Consider the following 21964-nt stretch of genomic DNA (forward strand, 5'->3'; position numbering starts at 1 on the left):
TGTTTAAATTCTTGTTGGTGTTTAGTAGATCTAGCTTAATTACTCCAGCAAACTTTAGTCATGTATCTAACTGTACATCCAGGCTCATTTATAGAGGAAAAGGGGGTTCTTTCTTCAGTTATGGGATACTCTTATTTTCAGTGATTCTTTGATCATGTTTCTCTTTTTTTTTCGTGACCATAACAGACAGGAAAAAATGCATTTTTTGTGGGAGATCTTGGAAAGATTGTGAAGAAGCACAGTCAGTGGCAGAATGTAGTGGCTCCGATAAAGCCATTCTACACGGTAAAGTGCAACTCCACTCCAGCTGTACTTGAGATTTTGGCAGCGCTTGGAACTGGGTTTGCTTGTTCCAGTAAAGTAAGTATTTTTCATTACTTATTTTGCCACTAAACTGCAACATTTTAACTTAACTTTATCAGTTACCCACAATAGTAGGAATATAATTATAAAAAAGTTTGACTTCTGGGTGGGGTTTTTAAAAACTATTTTTTAAATTTGCTGTCTCATACTGGAAATTTATTAACTTTTCAAGTGTACTAATGAAAGAGAAGTTCTAGTGAGATGAAACTTTGAAAATCTTTAATGAGCAGCTTTAGTTGTTGCTCATTCTTACATTAGCGCTGACTAGACCAGGTTACTTCTATCACTGTAATTAATATTCTAAACAATGAAATTTCTCTGTTGGTAATTCTGTCTTTTTAAAGGTCTGATGAGGTTCTTACTACAGAGTAGTAAGCATTATAAGAATATGAATTGTGACATTAAGTAATCATAATTGAACCAAAAATTATATACTACATTTGATGAAAAATAGTGAAAATTTTCCCTTATAGATGATACCTTTAAAAATCTATTTTCACAGAATGAAATAGTTTTAGTGCAAGAATTGGGCGTATCTCCAGAAAACATTATTTATATAAGTCCATGCAAACAAGTGTCTCAGATAAAGTATGCAGCAAAAGTTGGCGTGAATATCATGACATGTGACAATGATGTTGAATTGAAGAAAATTGCACGTAATCATCCAAATGCCAAGTAAGTGTAAAAACAAGCACGTAAGAATGTTCTCTTACTACTTAGAGGTTGGGATTATCTTCAGCCTGGGAGGAAGGGGCACTTATGGTAGGGCAGTGGCGTGTATTATAATTATTATAGCTATCTTATTTAAATAAGCACCTATATGGAAAATGGTATGAGTCAGAGTCAACTCGACGGCAGCAGGTTTGGTGTTTTGGTTTTTATAGTCTCTTATTGGTCTTCTGCTTTGGGATGAGATAAGGATAGTTTCAGATACAATCTTGTAATCTTCAGTTGAAGAAAATTTGGTCGGTGTGATACCAAATTAGGGCCACAGCTATATTTTCATAATTACATTAACCCTCTTAGTTACTTGGCATATTAGGAACAGGTCAGCTTTGCTTATTTATTTGGCTAGCTGAGGGCTTAATACATCTTTGGCTATAGTTCTTAAATGGTCCTCAGTGACAGTATCTTAGGAGCCTAGCGTATAAGATTGGAGGGGTTTCTTTATTTAAGGTCCGCATATTTTTCTTAGGGAAAATGAGTGAAACTTTTTTTTTTCACACATACGAAAATGAAGAAATTTTTCCTTGCACCAACCTGCATCCCAAGATACTTTTGGTGCGCGTGTGTGGTGGTGTTGATTTTTAAGGTTTTGTTTTTATAAGCAAAAAAAATTTAAGGTAAAATCAGTGATGTCATGAACCAATACCTCAAGAGGACTTTGAATGTACTAAAATTGTTTCATTACTTCTGATGAGTTATTGTGTGTTATATGTTCCTGAAAATGTGTATCATCCGTATTTTTCTAGTATTGCTATAATTTTATTATTGACTTTGCTAGTGTTCATAGAAAAGTATCCCGACAGGTTTGATTACCTGGAAAACATCTGTTGGAATAAAGGCCTTTGTTGGAAAAATTGTAGGGAGCGAAAAGTCTTCCTGTTTTATGCTCTATTGAAGACAAGATCTGAGTTTTTGGGCAATGATTAAGTACTCTCAGCTGCTTACTGGAAGGTTGGTGGTTCAAACCCACCCAGTGGCTCCATGGGAGAAAGGCTTGGTAATCTGCTCCCGTAAAGATTAAAACCAAAAAAAAAAACCAAACCCATTGCTGTCGGGTCGATTCCAACTCATAGCAACCCTATAGAACAGAGTAGAACCGCCCCATAGGGTTTCCAAGGAGCAGCTGGTAGATTCGAACTGCCAACCTTTTGCTTAGCAGCTAATGCTTAACCACTGCCCCACCGGGGCTTACAGCCTAGAAAATCCTATGGGGCGGTTCTACTCTGTCACATGGGGTTGCTATGTGTCAAAAACTGACTCAGTGAATGGCGCCTAATGACAGCAACTGTGTGCTGGCCTGTAAACTGAATGGTATGTTCTTTATCCAGCCGGTTCTACTTTTAGGTAGAAAAATTTGGGGAAACAGATCTTTTAAATTTTCATTTAAGAAAGTCAGCATTTGTGTATTTGCAGTTTTTAGTGGTTTGTAATTATTTAAAGGACTCCTCCATTTAGTCTTAGTTGTCATGTTTTGGAAGGAGGTACCAAATGGATTTGAATCTGTAGTCTAGAAGGCTGCTGTTTAGGCCCTTATAATAACTCAAAGCTTCCTAGCTTTGTTTTGTTTCCAGTTAGAAACCTGCTAGATATAAGAGATTAATAGGAATGTTCAGAATAAGTGGCAGAGAGATAGCTAGCTAGAACAATTTGGAAAATTTGAAGATACTTAAAGCCCTGATGTTTTTATTGAGAGACAATGGTGGCATTGCTATTCAATTTAGTCTTTCTAGGTGGATTTACTGACTGATGGACTTCATTTGAAAGTAATGTCATCTTTCATTACAGAGCCCAACCGACTCTTGCTGCTACAACAGAGTCTTAACTTGCTGCATTTTCCAAATTCCCATCCTTGTAAGCTTCATGTTTTAGGCCCTAATTGCTAGTTTTTTCTCTATACAGGATTGTTTTTCGTTAGGTTCACTTGATTCGCCCGTCGCTGGATTGGGAGCAACGTAATCAACACACTTCTACAATCTTCAGGCTTCACATGTGCTGATGATGATGTAAACCAACTCTGCCCCAATCATCTTCCCCTTCTCTTAGGGTCTTACTACATATTGCAACAGAAGATAATATTGGAGGTGAAGAGGGTAACATGAAGTTTGGCACTACACTGAAGAACTGTAGGCATCTCTTGGAATGTGCTAAGGAACTTGATGTCCAAATAATTGGGGTTAAGTGAGTATTCATTTTAAACTTGATTTTATAGAGAGAATTTTCAGGTTATTGATTTAAGACTTCATTTGTATGTAATCTGGAGCCCTGGTGGTGCAGTGATTGAGAGCTTGACTGCTAAGCAAAAGACAGGCAGTTCGAATCTACCAGCCACTCCTTGTAAACCCTATGGGGCAGTTCTGCTCTGTCCAGTAGGGTCGCTATGAGGAGCAGTGGACTGGACGGCTATGGGTTGTTCTTCATACTGTTTTGCACCTGTATGTCCTTCCCCAAACAGACAAAACAGTAAATATTATTTCATCTCGGTTAGTGCAGAGTAATTTAAGTCATCTCCTTATAATTGGCAGAGTTGCTAGAATTTTGATGAATACTAAAATGACATTCAGCTTGTCGTTTGTAGGTGTCATTTCCTTTTTTTTCCTTTTCTTGTTGGAGGAATTTTTTCTCTTCCCCTTATTAATCCCGCAGAGGTGCTTCAGTAAATCAGTAGACTTTGTATTACCCTCTCAGTTTTATATGTTAGGAAACTGGGCCTAGAGAGGTTTAATGATTTTGATCATCACCAGAACTAATTAATAAGCACAGAGTAGGACGAAACCTCAAATTTTGTGAGTTGTCAGTCCATTGCTAGTCTTGCAACTGAGGTAAAATTTTTATTTTTACCCCAAAGATAAAATTTTTATTTCTACCTTAGGTGACAGTATTAGCATATATGAGAGTTTTGTTCTTATTTCATCACATTTCGTTACAATGATGACTTTTCGGGTGTACAGTTCTATGAATTTTAACACATGTAAAGATTTGTATAACCACTGCTGCAATCAGGATACAGAACTATATTTCAGATAACCTATAAGTATTCTGTTTTGAATATTCGATAAGTAAATGTGTTTTGAGTAAGAATATCACTTACTAGACTGAATTAATGTTCATTTGTATTCAGTTCACAATAGACATATTTTTGTATTTTGTCAGATAAAGTTGAATGTTCAAATTAAAAGATTTTGTGGCCCAATTTTACTAAGGTTGCTTGTTACTTTACTATAAATAAATGAAAGCATGCCCCTATCTTATAGCCATGAAACATGGCTAATGACTCCATTTTATCTAAACATTGGCTTTTCTAAAAAGCTGGTATTGTAATGTGGATAACTAGAGGCCAGTGCTCCTAATACTTGGGTAAAGTTAATGTGAATACTTAGGGTGTCAAGAAGGTGAACAATAATTAACAAGAATTATAAGAAGGGCCTCTAAAGCTTACTGCTGCTTTAAATTTATTGCCCTGTTCCTTTCAGATTTCATGTTTCGAGTGCTTGCAAAGAATCTCAAGTATACGTACATGCTCTATCTGATGCCCGATGTGTGTTTGACATGGCTGTAAGTTCTTTTCTTAAATTATTTTGTTATGTTAAGCCAGGGTATTATGTTTAAAATCGATTATAACTCGATTCAGAAACAACCACAGAAAATAAATAACATTGTATTGTAAAAACCGAAGACTTTATTCTAAAGGACAAGAACAAATTAAGATATTATTTACACCCTGGTGGGTAGAAAGGTATTTCAAAAGGTCCCTATATCCATTACAATTTGGCAACGCATTTAAAGTATTTTTTTCATCTCTAGGGAGAATTTGGCTTCAAGATGAACATGTTAGACATTGGTGGAGGCTTCACAGGAACTGAATTCCAATTGGAAGAGGTAAACTTTGTTTGATGGGTGGACATAACAGAATAATCTACCTCTGCTGCTTAACTGATAGATGTGAAGACTAGGGTTTTCACAATGAGAATAGACATGTCATGCAGGAGCCAAAACTTGTAATAATCTGTTTAAAATGCCATTCTAAAAAAGTAACAGGCAATGAAAAGACCTAACTTTGAAAAGTTTAATAAAATTGTTTGAGTTCTGTAACATAAGGTTATCACAAGATTTTCTGTTTCTGTTCTCTTACTGATGGTACAAATGAATTCATAACTAGGATAATTTATGCTCTTTAATCTAGATGGATCTCACTCCTCGCCTTCCTGCTCCTCTACCCTGTTTCCCTTGTTCTGTAATATCTAGAAACTACTATTTTCTTGAAAATTGTCTCCTAGGTTGCTAACAATCAAGTATAGAAAAACTAATCACCAATAGTTACCTGCCGTTGAAGTTATATATATTTTTTAAAAAATTAATGCTATTCTGATAGTTACAAAATAAGCTTTGACTTGAAAGCCTGTTTAATTGCTTGAAGATGACTTCTGAATAGCTAAACTTTGTGGTCTGCAATTGTAACTACTGAATTCTAGAGAACTTATTTAATAGCTGTCAAGTCTCTTAATATTGAAAATTATCTAATCCGATATTGAAACCATAATCTGGGATTTAAAATCCGTAGGTTAATCATGTTATCAGCCCTTTGTTGGATGTCTACTTCCCTGAAGGATCTGGCATTAAGATAATCTCAGAACCTGGAAGCTACTACGTGTCTTCTGCATTTACACTTGCTGTTAACATCATTGCAAAGAAAGTTGTTGAAAACGATAAATTTTCCTCTGGAGGTAAGTTACAAAGTTTTATCTTTGTTTCTGTTAGTAGCTAATTCCAGTTATTCTGGAGATGAATTTATCAGAAACTAAGATGTAAAATATACTGTAGGACATTTCATGGGTCATAATGTTGTGGGTATTTGTCAGCCAGCTGTGGGCATCTAGAGAGCTTTTCAAAATGTCCTGACCATGGTTCTACTCCATAAAATTTCCCAAATCCATCTCTCTTGGAACTGTTGTGTAAATATGCATATTTTACATAAACTTCCCAAGGTGATTTCTCCACTCTTGTTAAGAACCACTGCTCTACTGTGCTTTCTCTGTTAGGTTCCTTTTGTGCAGACGGGTCACAGAATTTACCTCATACTTTCTTATGTAACAAGGGCCCACGAAGAAGGCCGCCCAACTCTGGTCACCCTTTTAATCCATCTCTGGTCAAACTAACAAAAAGCACTTGACAGTGTATCTTGTGGACCAGTTTCTCTTTAAGAAATATGTAGGAAGTACAGTCAGCCCTCCGTATCTGCTGGTTCCACATCCGTGGATTCAGCCAGCCATGGATTGAAAATACTCAAGAAAAATAAACCAGACTTTTTTTCTTGTCATTATTCCCTGAACAATACAGTATAACAACTATTTATATAGCATTTACTTTGTATTAGGTATTATAAGTAATTTAGAGATGATTTAAAGTACACAGGAGGATGTGTATTTATGCGAATACTATGCCCTTTTATGTAAGGGACTTGAGCATCTGTGGATTTTGGTATGGGAGGAGGGTGGTCCTGGAACCAGTCCCCTGTGGATATTGAGGGACAGCTACACTGTCCTTCACTAAGTAGATAAGTAGACTGTTTTTTTCCTGTAGTTTTTCAAATCTTTATATGAGCAAAGATAAGAGAGTTTTTTTTTTCTTTTGAGTTTTGTACTTTCTTAAACTTGAAGAATTTTCAGTGATATAGGGAACTTCCATATACCTTTTGCCCTATTTGCTTTGTCAGTCTTTATATATACACATGCACATAATTTTTTCTGAATCATTTTAGGGCAGGTTGGAGACACTGTACCTCTTTAGTTATATTTTCCTAGAACAAGAATATAATTATTATAGTTACAAAAGATAATTTAATATCGATACAGTACTGTTATCTAATCCACAGTCCATTGGAAAATTGTCCATTTTTCCAATGTTGTCTTCTGTAGCTTTTCATTTTTTGTTATTTATGGTCCAGTCCAGGTCTGTACGTTGTATTTAAATGTCATGTCTTCTTTAATCTGGAAAAAATTTCTTAACTTCGCTTTGTATTTTTTTTATTTGACATTTTTGAAAAATAGAAGTTTTATAAAATTTCTCTTTGTGTTTGTCTAATGGTTCGTTATGATTAGATTCGGGTTCTGCTTTTTTGGCAGGAAGTCCACTGGGGTGACATTCTCTCTCAGTGCATTGTATTAGGAGGCACATGATAGCAGCCTGTTCCCATATTGGTGATGCTAGTTTTAAGTTTTGATCACTTGATTGAGGTAGTGTCAGCCAGATTTCTCCGTGATGAAGTGAGGAGATACTTGAAGACTTTGTAAACAGTTTCTCATCAGAAACATTCGTTTTAATGCCTATCAATGAATTTCTAACTCCATTATTCAGTCATATATTGGTTGGCCTTTTCCTGTAAATAGCTTTCCCTTCCCCCTATGTATTTGTTTGTATTAGACTCATAGATACTTATTCAGTAGAGCATAATCTATTACTTTCATATTTATTTTAATGCTCATACTGTCATTTGGCCAGTGGGAGGCCCTTTAGCTGGGTCCTTTTGACACGCACTACCTACTGGTACATCAAAGTGTTCCATGCTCATCTTACACTTTTCTTGCCTCATTTCTGGAATCAACTGTTTCTGCAAGGAGCCCTGGTTCATTTTAGTGGAGAGTGGTATTTTAAAGTCCAAGAAATGAGTATTGGACGTGCTCACTGCTACTGGAGAGTCATTGCTTCTAGGCTTTCTCACTGAAGAGATCTAGGAAATACGTGTATGTATATATACATGCATACATACATACATACAAACAAAAAGGACACCCTGGGTGGTGCAAATTGTTAACACACTTGGCTGCTAATGGAAAGGTTGGAGGTTCATGTTCACTCAGAGGCGCCTCAAAAGAAAGGCCTGGTGATCTGCTTTCCAGTAATCAGCCACTGAAAGCCTTCACAGTTCTACTCTGACTCACATAAGGTCACCGTAAGTCAGAATTGACTCAGTCACAACTGTTTTGGTTTATATATTAAAAACCATGAATTTATACTGATATTTCTGTTTTTTCCTTTTACATATTTGTAACTTCCCCAAGAATGAGAAAACTGGTTTCCATTATCTTCACTATATTTATACAGTTGCTTACGTCCAAAATACACAGAAAGTATTTTCAGAATTCGTAACCCATACCGCTGTAAAAAGCAAACCATTTAACTGTGATTCAGTATCTGTTTAATTTAGTATTTTTTGTTTTGCTTTGTTTTTAGGGTAAAACCTACATACAGTGAAATGTATGTAGTGTGTCTCTTGAGTATATAATTTAATGAGTTGATGAAGGCATGCACCCACATTCTGAATATCAAGATATATAGATCATAATCTTAGGAATTTCTTTCTCAGTCAGTTTGCCCCTTTCCCCCCACCCCTGACAGCCACTATTCTGATTTTTTCCCACTATAGATTATTTAGGCTGTTCATGAACTTAATAAAAATGGAATTATATAGTGTATACTCTTGTGTAAGGTGCCTCAGCATGTCTGAAATTGAGCCATGTTTCATGTTTATTGCTAAGTAGTATTCCGTTGTGTGAATTTATCCATTCTCTTTTGTTGATGGACATCTGGGTTGTTTCCAGGTTTTGACTATTATGAGTAAAGCTGTTACGAACATTCTTGTACAAGTGTTTTGATTTCTCTTAGGTAAATAATGAAAAGAATTGCTGGGTCATAGAGTAGCTATTTCTCTAATGTTATAGCAAATTTCCAAACCTTTTTTAAAGTAGTGGTTATCATTTTACCATCCTGCTGACTATATATGAAAGTTCTACTTTCTCCATACCTTCATTGATTTTGTTCTGTTTGCCTTTTAATATTATCCATTCTAAGTGTGTGGTGGGCGCTCATTATGATTTTAATTTGCATTTACCTGCTGAGTGTTTTCATGGTGCTCATTGGTCATTATCTTCCTTTGTTGAAATGTGTGTTCAATTCTTTAAGAGTTTTGTTTTGAGGTATATCAGTCCGTATCTGTTGTTAGTCAGTTTAAATATGTTGAGAAATGTGAGAACTACATTAAGCAGTTCTATAAAAACAATCTATTTGTTATGCCTTATATTGTTTTCTAACTATATATTAGACGTTTTACTATAAATTCGTCTTTTCCCTTTTTATTTTAGTAGAAAAAACCGGAAGTGATGAACCAGCCTTTATGTATTATATGAATGATGGTGTTTATGGTTCTTTTGCATGTAAACTGTCTGAGGACTTAAATACCATTCCAGAGGTTCACAAGGCAAGTTTTATGATAAATAATATAAAAATCTATTTGACAGTTTATAAACAGAGCTGTTTAAGATGTTATCTCAATTTTTTTGCGTAAATATTTTAGCATGTGGAAAAATACCACCTTTCTTTGAGGTTTTGTGTTCATCTAAGCTCCTTTAGTCTGATTCTTGAGATGGAGTTAATGGTACCACTGAGGCTAAGAAGGAGGCCCAGGACAGGAGCAGCACTGCCCTTTCTTCAACCCGTAATATGAGTACATTGGATCTGAAATAGTGCAAGTTCTTATCTGCCTGCAAATTCTTGTATATGCACGAGTAAAAAAATTAGTTTTGTAAAAACCTTTTCTTTTCCTACAGAAATACAAGGAAGATGAGCCTCTGTTTACAAGCAGCCTTTGGGGTCCATCCTGTGATGAGCTTGACCAGATTGTGGAAAGCTGTCTTCTTCCTGAGCTGAATGTGGGAGATTGGCTTATCTTTGATAACATGGGAGCAGATTCTTTCCATGAGCCATCTGCTTTTAATGATTTTCAGAGGCCAGCTATTTATTACATGATGTCATTTAGTGATTGGTAAGGTGGTAATTTTGTCTTAAAGCAGATGGGATATTTGAGGTGTCATTTTAGATTTTCTAATAGGTTTAATTCTGTGGTGAATGTGTACCTTATGAGTAAGGTATACTGTTTTAGGGTTTTTGGGAGACTTGTTATTAGTTTCATTTCACTGTCCATTTGTTATGTGGTTTGTGTGGTAGTATTTATGCTAAATCACGGGATTTTGCTTATTTTTTCTTTTGTGTAGGTATGAGATGCAAGATGCTGGAATTACTTCAGACACAATGATGAAGAACTTCTTCTTTGTGCCTTCTTGCATTCAGTTGAACCAAGAAGACAGTTTTTCCACTGAAGCTTAAGCAGGCATTAACACTTCTTTAGATCTAAAGTTGCAGGTTAAGCTTGTCTGGTCAACATTCCAGTGTGGGGGGAAAAAAAAATTTGAACAAACTTATTCTGTTAATTCTCTTGAAAACAAAAATTATTAGTAATAGTTATTGGGGACCAGACAAAATCTGCTTTCAACTATAATTCACTGGGGCTAATGGGAGATTTAGATAATGTATCCAGATTTAAACTTAACAGTTTGCCCTACCCCTAAGTATTTAAAATAAAATATGCAACAAAATGGATGACTTAGTGGAGATGGAAGCCCATTAATTGGGTTCCCCATTAAACCGTTTACATACAAGTACACAGTTTTTATACTAAGGATTCGCGTTAAAAAGTCTTGTAAAGTTAATGTCTTTCACCCAGATACGCCAGATGTCAGTGGAAGACTGATGTGACTTCATTAGATACGTTTAGTGTATTTAGAATGTGTAAATTTGTGCTTTGAACTGTAGTTTAATAAATGTAAAATTGCATCATAGTGTTTGTTGTATTTGACCTAATGTAACCCTTGTATGATTGCAATAAAATTTTTGTGTAGATTTTACTGTTTTTTCAGGCTAAAACTTTGGGGAACGGGGCTAGCTTAGCAAAGGTAGTTTTGAAATAGATGTGTATATGGACTGTTTTGAAGGTTATTTTTCTTTATAGCCCATTTAAGTTTAGTTTGGCTCAGTATGTTTTTCGATTATTTAATTAGTAATTTAAGTAAAATGTTTGGTAAATCATTGTGAAGTTCAGATTCGTTATGGAGAGTTGATGTGCAGTAAGCATGATGTTTAACAATATTAACACCAGAAATGTTACTCCTGCATAAACCAATTGTAATAATTAATAGGTGTTTCTGTATAGATAGAATGCATAGATTATTACCTTAGTGAATCTTTGATTTCCAAATCTTTCGTCTGAAATGGAAGATTCTATTAAATACTTTCAGTAAACTCTGGGGAGAGGGAAATAAAACTGCAGAGCGCTAAAATTTAAAAGAAGGGCTACACCCATATCCAGAAACCTACTGTTCTTTTTGCATGGAATATTATTTAATTTCAGAGTTGAGGAGGTGTGGGTAAAGCACACTAGTTTCTTCAATTTCTTGATTGCAATGCTTTTTTTTTTTTTTTTAAATCTATGCTGTTAGTTCCTTATTTTCCATCCATGCAGCTTACTGATGACTTTAATTCTTTTCATACTAAAGTTTTGCGGTGATTGGGGCAGGGAGTAGCATCACTAACCTGACAGTTGTTGCCAGGAATTTGCATTGTTCACTGCTAGTTTATTAGTAATCTTAGATCTCAGAATCACAACAGTAATAAAATAAACAAGGGGTCATTTCTTCCTAACTTACTCTATGTTCAGATGTGGAATTTCTGTCTTCCAAGAGGAAATGTGACTTCACTTTGGTGCCAATGGACAGAAGATTCTACCTGTGCTACATAGGAGAAGTTTGGAATGCACTTAATAGCTGGTTTTTACACCTTGATTTCAAGGTGCAAAGAAATTGATCATGAATTACTAATTTCAATCTTTTAAACCAGTAGGTGCTTAATATTTCTAATTTGATGAATGCCCATTTGAATTTCATGGGTTCTATTAATAAAATAAAATTTAGGACCCCAATCCATTGTCATCTGATTGCCCTTGGACTCTTCGAAGGTATAATGTGGAGTTTTATGCAAAATTCCAAACTACCATGCAACTTTTTTCTTTTTTTTTAACCATACGGAGGGGGAGGAATTGTTGCCTGCCTTCTTTACATGTTGTGCTTTGTTGTGGTCCATAAATGCCAGACCTTTTTAAAAGATGATGCAACTTTGAGTTCTTGGCTTGACTGTACAACCTTGAGCTATGTGACATGTCAATTTTGCCATGTCCACAGAGAGCTGTTCTGTGTGAAACAGCTCAGAGTTGCAAATACCACTAGTGAATGATATGGTAACTTTCGGAAATGTCTGTATTGTATTTGAAGACTGTTTGCCATAAATCTGAAGTTTGAACCTATGTATTTCAATTTGGTATGCTAAAAAGGTACTGAATTAATGTAACAATTTTTTTCTCACAATATTGTAATCTCAGTTCAGAATTTATCTGAAAATATAAAACCCAAATGATTTCTGTATAGTAAATTGAACTGTAAAGGTAACTTGTGTGTGATTCTGAATACACAGATAAAATGTTTTTATTCCTCATCACATTTTACTCTGGTGGCTTGTATTGTAAAATAGAACTGAAATTTTACGTGTCAGCTTTGTGTATGTTCACCCATCTGCAAGCGTTCTTTGAGAATCTCATTTTGTTCATTACAAAATAACAACTTGAATCTGGTAAAGTGATGCTGGGAATCACATATGGAACAATGGAAGTTTTGATAAGGTGCAGCCAAGATGTTTCTAGGGCGACTTTTCCTAGACACAGTAATTTACGAGTCTTCTGAAAATTTTAAACATAGAGTAAATGAAATGGATCAGAATAAACAAGCTAGATATTCCAAGTGAAATTGGGCGCTGATGCCATTCAAGACACATGAGTTAAGAAAGCCAAATACTGTTCAATCCCTTCTTTCTCTCTTATGGAGGAATTACTGTCTGCAGCTTCTATCAGTAAGTGAATTTCTGTGCTGTAAAGCCTGTGACATGGCACCATCTAAGTAGGTTTTTTGACAATATATTTGAGGGCTACTCAGTTGGCTTTGGAATTTCCTGGTTTTTTTGTAGGAATTGTAGATGGCTACTAATTGGAAAAGGGGCTAGCCAGCAAAGGTAGCTACTTGTTCCAAGTGGGTTTTTAGTAGTACATTTAGTTGCTAGTCTTGGTTTTATGAAATCTGAACTCTGCTGAGATGAAAATCGACATTTTTTTCTTTGAACATTTTTAACTATGGGTAATGTGCTGTAGAATTCCTTGTCTTGTTATTTTCCTAGAAGAAAAATTAAAAACTTGATTCTTAGGCAAGGCAGTAGTATAGGGTGGTAGTTACAGGTGTAGACTTTGACTCGTTTGCTTGGATACAAATCCTAACTCTGCACTTAGTACTTGTGTGAGTATATGCTAGTCATCTAATCTTCCTGTGCTTCAGTTTCCCCAGGTATAAAATGGAGGTAATAAAAGTACCAGCTTCATAAGGTTATGAGGATAACAGTTGGTAAGGTGCTGAGAACAGTACCCGGCACACAATAAGAAAACCAAACCCGTTGCTGTTGAGTTGATTCCGGCTCATAGCGACCCTACAGTACAGAGTAGATCTGTCCACGTAGGGTTGCCAAGCAGCGGCTGGTGGATTTGAACTGTTGACCTTTTGGTAGAAACTGAGCTCTTAACCACTGAGCCACCATGGCCCCAGGCACACAGTAGGGTTCAATAAATATCAAATGTGTTTATCACTTAGGCTGTTCCTTTAGGTAAGTTGCTCTGGGCCATGATTTTTTTACCTGTCAGATGGGGATAATAGAACCTAATCTTGCCCAGCTGTTGTGGTGATTCAAGGAGGTAATACTGAAAGTGCCTAGCCACAGTGCCTGGCATGTAGATGGACACTAAGCAAATAACAGCTGTGGCTGATGCTTGGTCTTTCTTAAGGTGACTTTTGCATATACTTGACCTCACCCATTCTATTTTGGTGTTAAGTTGGACTTGTAAATTGGTGTGTGTTGGTGCGTTGATCCCTGTTATTTAAATTAGTTGATTTTAATATAACCTGGCAGTATTGTCTAAAAGCACAATCAACACAGTTAAATTGGCTAGCAGGAAACAATGTAAGTATGAAACGAGAATAGATAATTAGTAGTCTTTCACATTCAGGTTGTGAATAGATAGTCTACAACTACTTTTCATTCTCTCTTACCCTGGAGGCAAAATAGAAGCATGGCACAAAGTGCTTACAGATACAGATGAAGGCTTTCATAATGGTGATAAACCTGTCCTACCTATAAAAAACAAACCAACTGCTGTTCAGTCAATTCCGACTCATAGTGACCCTATAGGATGGTAGAGCTGCCCCATAGGGTTTCCAAGGATCAGCTGGTGGATTTGAGCTGCTGACCTTTTGGTTAGCAGCCTGACCTCTTAACCACTGTGCCACCAGGGCTCTAGGTCTTGACCAGAACTTACTGGAGGCTGATCTGTTTACCTTCTTAAGGGTGGCTGTATTTTAGGAGCAAAAGTAAATTATATCTGTGATTAAAGAAAAAATTGTAACCGTGATTTTTGGAGCTTTTTCTCCCTCTGGGAGTAGAATCAAATTTGAGTCAAGAATTGTTGGACGTGGGATTATTCCTAGCATTTGTGTTGCTAATGTGGAACATGGGGGAAGTATAGAAATGATAGGAAAGTCTTCTATGTTTTGATGAGTTTGAAGAAATTCAGGTAATGTACAATCATCCATTTGAGTAAATTAGCTTTAACCTGGCAGGTTTTATCACTGAAAAGTTGCAGCTCCTACTCTTAAACATACTGAAGAATTGTTTTTCCTTTGCTTAATACAGATGATGGGTGCTACCTGTATTTTTCAAATCATAGTGAGTATCTTCACCCAAAAAGGAATGTAGATAGATAAATGCTAAAATCACCCCGGCTCAAAATACTTTCTGACTTAAATGTTGTGTAGTTGAAGGATTTGTGTTTTGTCTATGGGAAACTGGGACTGTCCAAGTTTAAGGGCATTGAGTAGAAGGCTTAATCTACCCAACATGCTCACTTGGATTGTCTGCCCATACTAAAAGCAAGTAAGCAAAGCACCATCTTTCTTACTCCTGAATTCCTTGACCTGTGTTGACCTGAGCTTAAAAAGAAACTCCATTGTTAAATAACCTTTCAAACCCCGATTCTACCATATTACTGCTTATGCCTTTCAAAACCCTCTATAGTTGATTTTATTTGTTGAAGCGGTTGAGAAGATTAGCACTGGGTAAGTTATAGAAAATTGAAAAGAACCTGCGATTGGCTAAAAGATGTAGTGATTTTTGCATCCTTGATAAAGAAGGGTTGTATAAGAATACAAAAGAAGATCTTGCAGTAAACTGGAAGGGGCTTAATCTGATTAAATTTAGCCCCAGATTCAAGTTAAGCATTTTATGAACAGTGGCAGGGCCTGGCTTTATCTGGTGTGTGTGCCTGTGGCAATCAGTTTTTAACAATATGCAAAAGGGGATAGTTAGCAAAAGCGTAAGAATTTTAATTTTCTGGATTTCATTTCTTGACATCCATTTTTTATTTTCTTAAATTTACATATTTTTAAATTGTGATAACTGGTCTACTTCCTGGAGGGCTTTCTTAGCTTAATATACCAAGCCTATTTATCATTTCTGTAATTTTCAAATTTCTAATAGCTGATTTTTTATAATTTATTTTTGTTAATAATACATACAGAACATACACCAATTCAGCAATTTCTACATGTAAAATCAGTGACATTGATTACATTCTTCGAGTTATGCAGTCATGCTCACCCTCCTTTTCTGAGCTTTTCTTCCCCCATTAACATAAACTCACTGCCCCATAAGTTTCTTGTCTAGACTTTTGAGTTGCTATGGTCAATTTAATGTCATATAGATAGGTCTTAAAAGAGCACAGTGCTGGAGGCAGACATTCTTTACTAGTTAAGCTAAACTATTCGGTTTTAAGACGACTTCAGGAGGTATTTTTGGTTTAAGGTTTAAAGATCATCTCAGGGCAATAGTTGCAGGGGTTCATCCAGCTTCCATGGCCCCAGAAACACTAGTCTATGAGAATCTGAAATTCTGCGTTTTCCCGCTTTTGATCAGAATTGTGTAGAATCTGATCGAAATGTTCAGTAGTGGTAGCCAGGTACCATCTAGTTCTCTGGTGGTGTGGCAAAGGGGGCAGTTGTTCATGGATGGAGGCAATTAGCCACACATTTCTAATCTCAGCTGTGTTGCAGGCAAATAGAGACCAATTATTGTATGTTTGATGGCCATTTGCAAGCTTTTAAAACAGCAGGCACTACACAACGAACTAGGAGGTAGAACGGAAGCACTAAACATGGTATTAAGTCAATTAACTGGGATGTCCCGTGACCCTAAGCCTCCAAACCAAGGAACGCAACCGCCGAAGGTGTTTGGTTGTACACAGCAACCTCAACAACTACTTTTTCTTTTGGTCATTGTAAATATATAGTCTCGTAACTTCCACCAATTCGACTTTTTACAGGTATACAACTTACTGACAGCAGTTACATTAATAGGTTGCACAACCCTACCCTTAATGTGATTTATCCATCACTATAAACTGAAAGTCAGTACTCCATAAGCAGTTAACACCCCCCTTTTCCCCCTCCCTCCTGCCCCTGGTAGAGTAGAGGGTCAGCGAAAAAGTGGAAGGCCCCTAAGGAGATGGATTGACACAGTGGCTGCAACAATGGGCTCAAACAGCAATAGTGAGAATGGCTCAGGACTGGGCAGTGTTTTCTTTTTTCTGTTGTACGTAGGGTTGTTGTGAATGACTCAGAACCGATTCAACTGCACCTAGCAACAACAACCCACCCCCTGGTGCAATGAACATTGGTGTAGAAGTATCTGAGTCGCTGCTTTCAAGTCTTTTAGGTATATACCTAGGAGTGGAACTGCTAGGTCATATGGTTCTACTTTTAGTTTTTGAGGAACCACCACACTGTTTTCCGCAATGGCTCACTAGCAATGGATAAGGATTCCCATTTCCTCACATCCTCGCCAACATTTGTCATTTTCTAATTTTTTTTTTTTTTTAATCTTAGCCATCCTTTTGTGTGCCATAGTCAATTCTGACTCAAAGTGACGCTATAGGACACAGTAGAACTGCCCCATAGGTTTTCCAAGGCTGTAATCTTTACGGAAGCAGACTGCCACATCTTTCTCCTGTGGAGCAGCTGGTGGGTTTGAACCTCCGACCTCTCAGTAGCCAAGCGCTTAACCGCTACACCACCAGGGCTCCTTGAGCTATCCTAGTCAAAGTGAAATGGTATCTCATTGTGACTTTGATTTGCGTCTCTCTGATGGCTAATGATGCTGAGCATCTTTTCATGTGTTCGGTGGCCATTTGATTACCGTCTGGTAAAATGTCTATTCAAGTACTTTGCCCATTTTATGATTGGGTTATTTGTCTTTTTGTTGTTAAGTTGTTGATATTTTATATATATTTTTGATTATTAGCTTCTTATCGGATGTATGGTTTCCGAAGATATTCTGCCTGCCCATAGCTTGTCTTTTCACTCTTTTGGTAAAGTCTTTTGATGAAGAAAAGTTTTTAATTTTTATAAGGTCTGATTTATTTTGTCTTTTGCTGTTTGTGCTTTTGTTATATTAGACAATCCATTGTTAAAAGCTAGGTCTGACAGCATTGCCTCTGCATTTTCTTCTAAGAATGTTATGGTTTTAGTTTTCACATCTAGGTCTTTAATCCATTTTGAATTTGTTTTTGTGAATGGTGTAAGGCATGGATCCTGTTTCATTTTTCTGCATATGGAAGTCCAATTTTCCCAACACCATTTATTGAAGAGACTCTTTTTCCCCCATCAAATGGGCTCAGCACCCTGGTCAAAAATCAGTTGACCATGGATGTATGGGTTTATTTCTGGATTCTCAATTCTATTCCATTTGTGTATGTGTCTATTGTTATACCAGTACCAGGCTGTCTTGATTACTGTAGCTATATAATATGTTTTAAAATCAGGAAATGTGAGTCTTCCTACTTTGTTCTCTTTCAACATTGCTTTAGCAATTTGGGGCCTCTTTCCATTCCATATAAAGTTGAGGATTGGTTTTTCCATTTCTGTATAGAAGGCTGTTAGAATTTTGATCAGGATTGCATTGAATCTATAGATCCCTTTGGGCAGTATTGAAATCTTAACAATATTAAATCTTCCACTCCTAGGTATTTTATTCTCTTAGATGCTGTTGTAAATAGAAATCATTTTCCCAATTTCCTTTTCATATTCTCATTGGTGGTGTATAGAAACTTAACTGACTTTTGTTTGTTGACCTTATACCCTACAACTTTGCTAAATTCCTCTATTAGCTCTAGAAGTTTTCTTGTCCCCTTTTTCTGTTTTTGAATTTGGTTTATATCTTTCATGATTAGAGGCATTCCTCAGAAATCTGGTAGCCCTTGTATCAATGGGGGAATAAAAAGCTAATTGGAAGCTCTGAGTGTATGAGTGCAGGTTGTCAACTGAATGGGATCTCTCCTGGTGGATTAGTTGAGGAACCTCTTCTGCCATTATTCTGAGGTCTTTCCTCTTGAGCCTGTTAGATTCCCAGTGAATGCTGTTGTGTGGTGGACCAGCTGCCAGTGTTCTAGAAGTCAAGTGGGGTGAGAGGATTGAGGTTTTGCACTCACTATGCAGTAGAGTGTCTTGGCTATGCCTAGCCTCTGCCCTTCCAGAGACCTGTTTATTCCTAGAGAATAAACCTCCAGTCTACCAACATGAGAGAGCATTTGCCCAGCTATGGAGTGTAGGAAAAAAGATCTGGAATTTGAGTGCTTAAACAGACTTTCAGCCAATCCTTATTTTGCCCCCACCTCCAGAGGTCATAGATCACAAGCACTGCCAACTACTGAACCTTTTAGAATTTTAATTTTGGAAGTATTCCCCCCCTAGCCCCCACTACTTGCTTGGGATTCAATTTTCTGAACCTGATAAATTATTTACCAACCTGTCCAGTTTCCAGCTTCCATTTTTGTCTTTTTTCCTTATCTCACCATACTTGTGTTTTTGCCCATAAAAAATTCCCTTTTAGTGGACTTTCAGGAAGAAACAAGAAAAGATATATATATCCAATCTGCCATTGGTAATGTGTCCCTCCGTATATTTTGTTGTTGTTGTTGTTAGGTGCCGTCAAGTCGCTTTCAACTCATACCAACACTATGTACAACAGAACAAAAACACTGCCTGGTCCTGTGTCATCCTCAAATCGTTGCTATGTTTGAGTTCATTGTTGGAGCCACTGTATCAGTCCATCTTGTTGAGGGTCTTCCTCTTTTTTTGCTGACCCTCTACTTTAACAAGCATGATGTCTTTCTCCAGGGACTGATAACTCCTGATAACATGTCCAAGGTATGTGAGACAGTGTTGCCATCCTTGCTTCTAAGGAGCATTCCGGCTGTACTTCATCCAAGACAGATTTGTTCGTTCTTCTGGCAGTCCATGGTATAATCAGTATTCTTCGCCAACACCATAATTCAAAGGCATTAATTCTTCAGTCTTCCTAATTCATTGTCCAGCTTTCACATGCATATGAGGTGATTGAAAATATCATATATACCACATGTAAATTATTAAATAAGGGGCCTTTTAGGTTTTGGGAAACTTTTCAAACTGCTTCTGTCTCATGGAACTGTATTTGGAAGGAATTTTAAAGATACTCTGGTATCCAAACTACAAAAAGGTAAATTGACTTTATTCCTTAAAGTTTTATACTTTTTGTGGGTTGTTGGTACACCTATACCAACAACTCTTTAGCCGTAGTGATATACAGAAGTCTACCTTTAATTTCTATACTTATCTAAAATGTTTCTAAACTCTGAAAAATGAGTGGTATGCTTTTAAGTTGTACTTTATGTATCTTCAGTCTTTGAAACACACACACACTCTTAGTGCACTTCAGGCATTTTCTCTGTGTTTCCTTTCAATAATGCCCCTCAGCTTCAATTACTTACTGTTTATTAAACTCTTGTATTCTCCCTTACTGTTAATTTCTCAACAGAAATAAAGGAAATACGAGCATTTTCAAAGCTTGGTTTCCTCCTGTTTTAATTCTACAATTCTGTTGGAGGAAAGAATGTAAACAACACACTTAAAGAGCTTGCTTGGAGAGGGAGGAAAATTATAGTGGTCCCCAAAGACATCATTTTAAAATTGCTTTTTAAGAATCGGTTTAGCTAATGTTACCTTCATATTGCCCCAAATAAAGAACTAGATGTATAGTCTTTTGTACTAATGAAAATGAAGTCAGGGAAGGGCATAGGAGCTCAGAGCTGAACCTAGAGGAAAAAGTTTTCACAGAGTTGGAAAATACTATTCCTTAGCTTTCCCAAGTGGGATTGGTTTTTATGTAGTCCGTTTTGATGTAACTCAACATATGGCTTCCGAAAAATCATTGTGCTATGCAAAATCACGCTCTGTACTGATGGCGAGGATGGGGCTTAGGACCCAGCACTCTAACTTTGTCAGTAACACAATACCAAAATGATAGGATCTAATAAAACCAGCAGTACACTTTAACGCATGTTAAGAAATACACAAATACTGCAATCGATATAGTACTTTACCTTGAAAAAGACCAAGTTTATGGAAGTGGAAGGATTGCAGCTTGTGAGCTATTGTGAAGTGGTAGCAAAAGGGTTATCTGAGATCAGGTGGAAAGTCGTACCACCAGTCGTGGATGGGTGTGGCTCAGAACACATGCACTGAGGTAGTTGGTAGAGGTTTGCGATGCAAGCATTTTGTGTGTTTCTAAGAGGCTTGATTTAATCAAGTGCAGTTTTCTGCTTTCACTGGTTTTCTCAAAGACAAAAATCATACTTCGGGAAGTGCAAAATTCATGTTATGTTCAAATTAATCCCTAATATACCAATCATACTGGAACAAATTTGCAGTTTCAAAGTGTTATAGAACTGACTGTATTTTATCCTATTGGGAGTAGGTTTGAGGAGTGTACCAATAATCCTCCACTACTCACAACCCTATTTCCCTGAAGAAATTTACAACTTAAGACTTATACTAAGGACTGTAACAAGTTTGTCAGTAGTATGACCCACGGTTACTCTGGGATGCATTTTATCTAAAGGTGACGACTCTAGATCCTTATTCTTCCAAGAAAGAAACTAATTGGTGGCCATTCATGCATATAACCTCAAGCTAGGATATGGCAGAGCCATGTGAAAAAATTCTCTCTGGATATCTTTTAAGTCTAGGGTGCTTGATGAGATTCTTTATGAAAAGCTGTTCAAGAGCTCCTTCAAGGTAAGAGTGAAAAAGTAGGTGTGGCAAGGTTACCAATGTCAAACCTTCCCAGGGGACCAGATAATAAGCATCTCTTGACAGTCCTTATCTATAAGACCCAGATGCTTAGTTAGTTATTTCTACTTTCAATCTTAATCTTCCTTTATGTTTTCTGACACTTATGGCCATAGACCCATGATGGAAAACACAGGATGACATCCTTAAAAGGTTAAGAGTCCTCTCGAACTATTATGAAAGCCTTGTGCTATACTGTGGCACCAGTTGTAACACCAACCATTACTGTAATTGGAACAGCAGCAAGGAGGCTCAGTTGTACCTCTAGGGGGGCTGCAGGTATTAGCTGAATCATGCAGCCATAGCAACACTTGTTCCCAACAATGTTCTAAGGGTTTTGTTTCTTGACACTTTCAGTCCCCTAGATAAACTCTCTCAATTTGCAGAGCAACCCTGTAAGATGGATTCTCAGATGGGGATACCAAAGCACAGAGGACCAAGTAACTTGAGACTGTCACACAGCTAGTAAGTGACAGAGCTGGGGCTGGAACCTGGGCGGTCGGCTCTTGGTTTAATCTCTTCCCCATGACCCTAGATCACTCCACTCAGGTCTCAGAATGAGAGACTAAATTTAGAATTTTCTATAGGAAGTTCTATTTAGATGTAGAAAATCCAGACACAGAAGATCTATGTCTTTAATTTCAGTTTTTATTTACTTATTTTCAAATTTAAAAACCCCAGAA

At 36.8% G+C, this 21964-nt stretch overlaps 1 protein-coding gene across 4 annotated transcripts in view; it reads left to right on the top strand.

Annotated features, from left to right (window-relative positions):
* AZIN1 (antizyme inhibitor 1) overlaps window positions 1-12518 on the top strand; it is a 33763-nt gene extending 21245 nt beyond the window's left edge. For 2 of the 4 annotated variants that reach the window (NM_001291514.1, NM_001301741.1), the window contains 9 exons: window positions 187-360; window positions 866-1038; window positions 3133-3267; window positions 4560-4641; window positions 4891-4965; window positions 5648-5810; window positions 9225-9340; window positions 9690-9904; window positions 10134-12518. In NM_001291514.1, the coding sequence (NP_001278443.1) occupies window positions 187-360; window positions 866-1038; window positions 3133-3267; window positions 4560-4641; window positions 4891-4965; window positions 5648-5810; window positions 9225-9340; window positions 9690-9904; window positions 10134-10245 (1245 nt within the window). In that variant the 3' untranslated portion in view covers window positions 10246-12518. The remainder of the gene's footprint in view (window positions 1-186; window positions 361-865; window positions 1039-3132; window positions 3268-4559; window positions 4642-4890; window positions 4966-5647; window positions 5811-9224; window positions 9341-9689; window positions 9905-10133) is intronic. The other 2 variants (XM_023725683.1, XM_023725681.1) reach the window with 2 other exon arrangements.
* Window positions 12519-21964: the final 9446 nt, after the last annotated feature.

This window comes from Trichechus manatus, unplaced genomic scaffold (assembly GCF_000243295.1).
Source record: "Trichechus manatus latirostris isolate Lorelei unplaced genomic scaffold, TriManLat1.0 scaffold00009, whole genome shotgun sequence".
Lineage (NCBI taxonomy): Eukaryota > Metazoa > Chordata > Mammalia > Sirenia > Trichechidae > Trichechus > Trichechus manatus.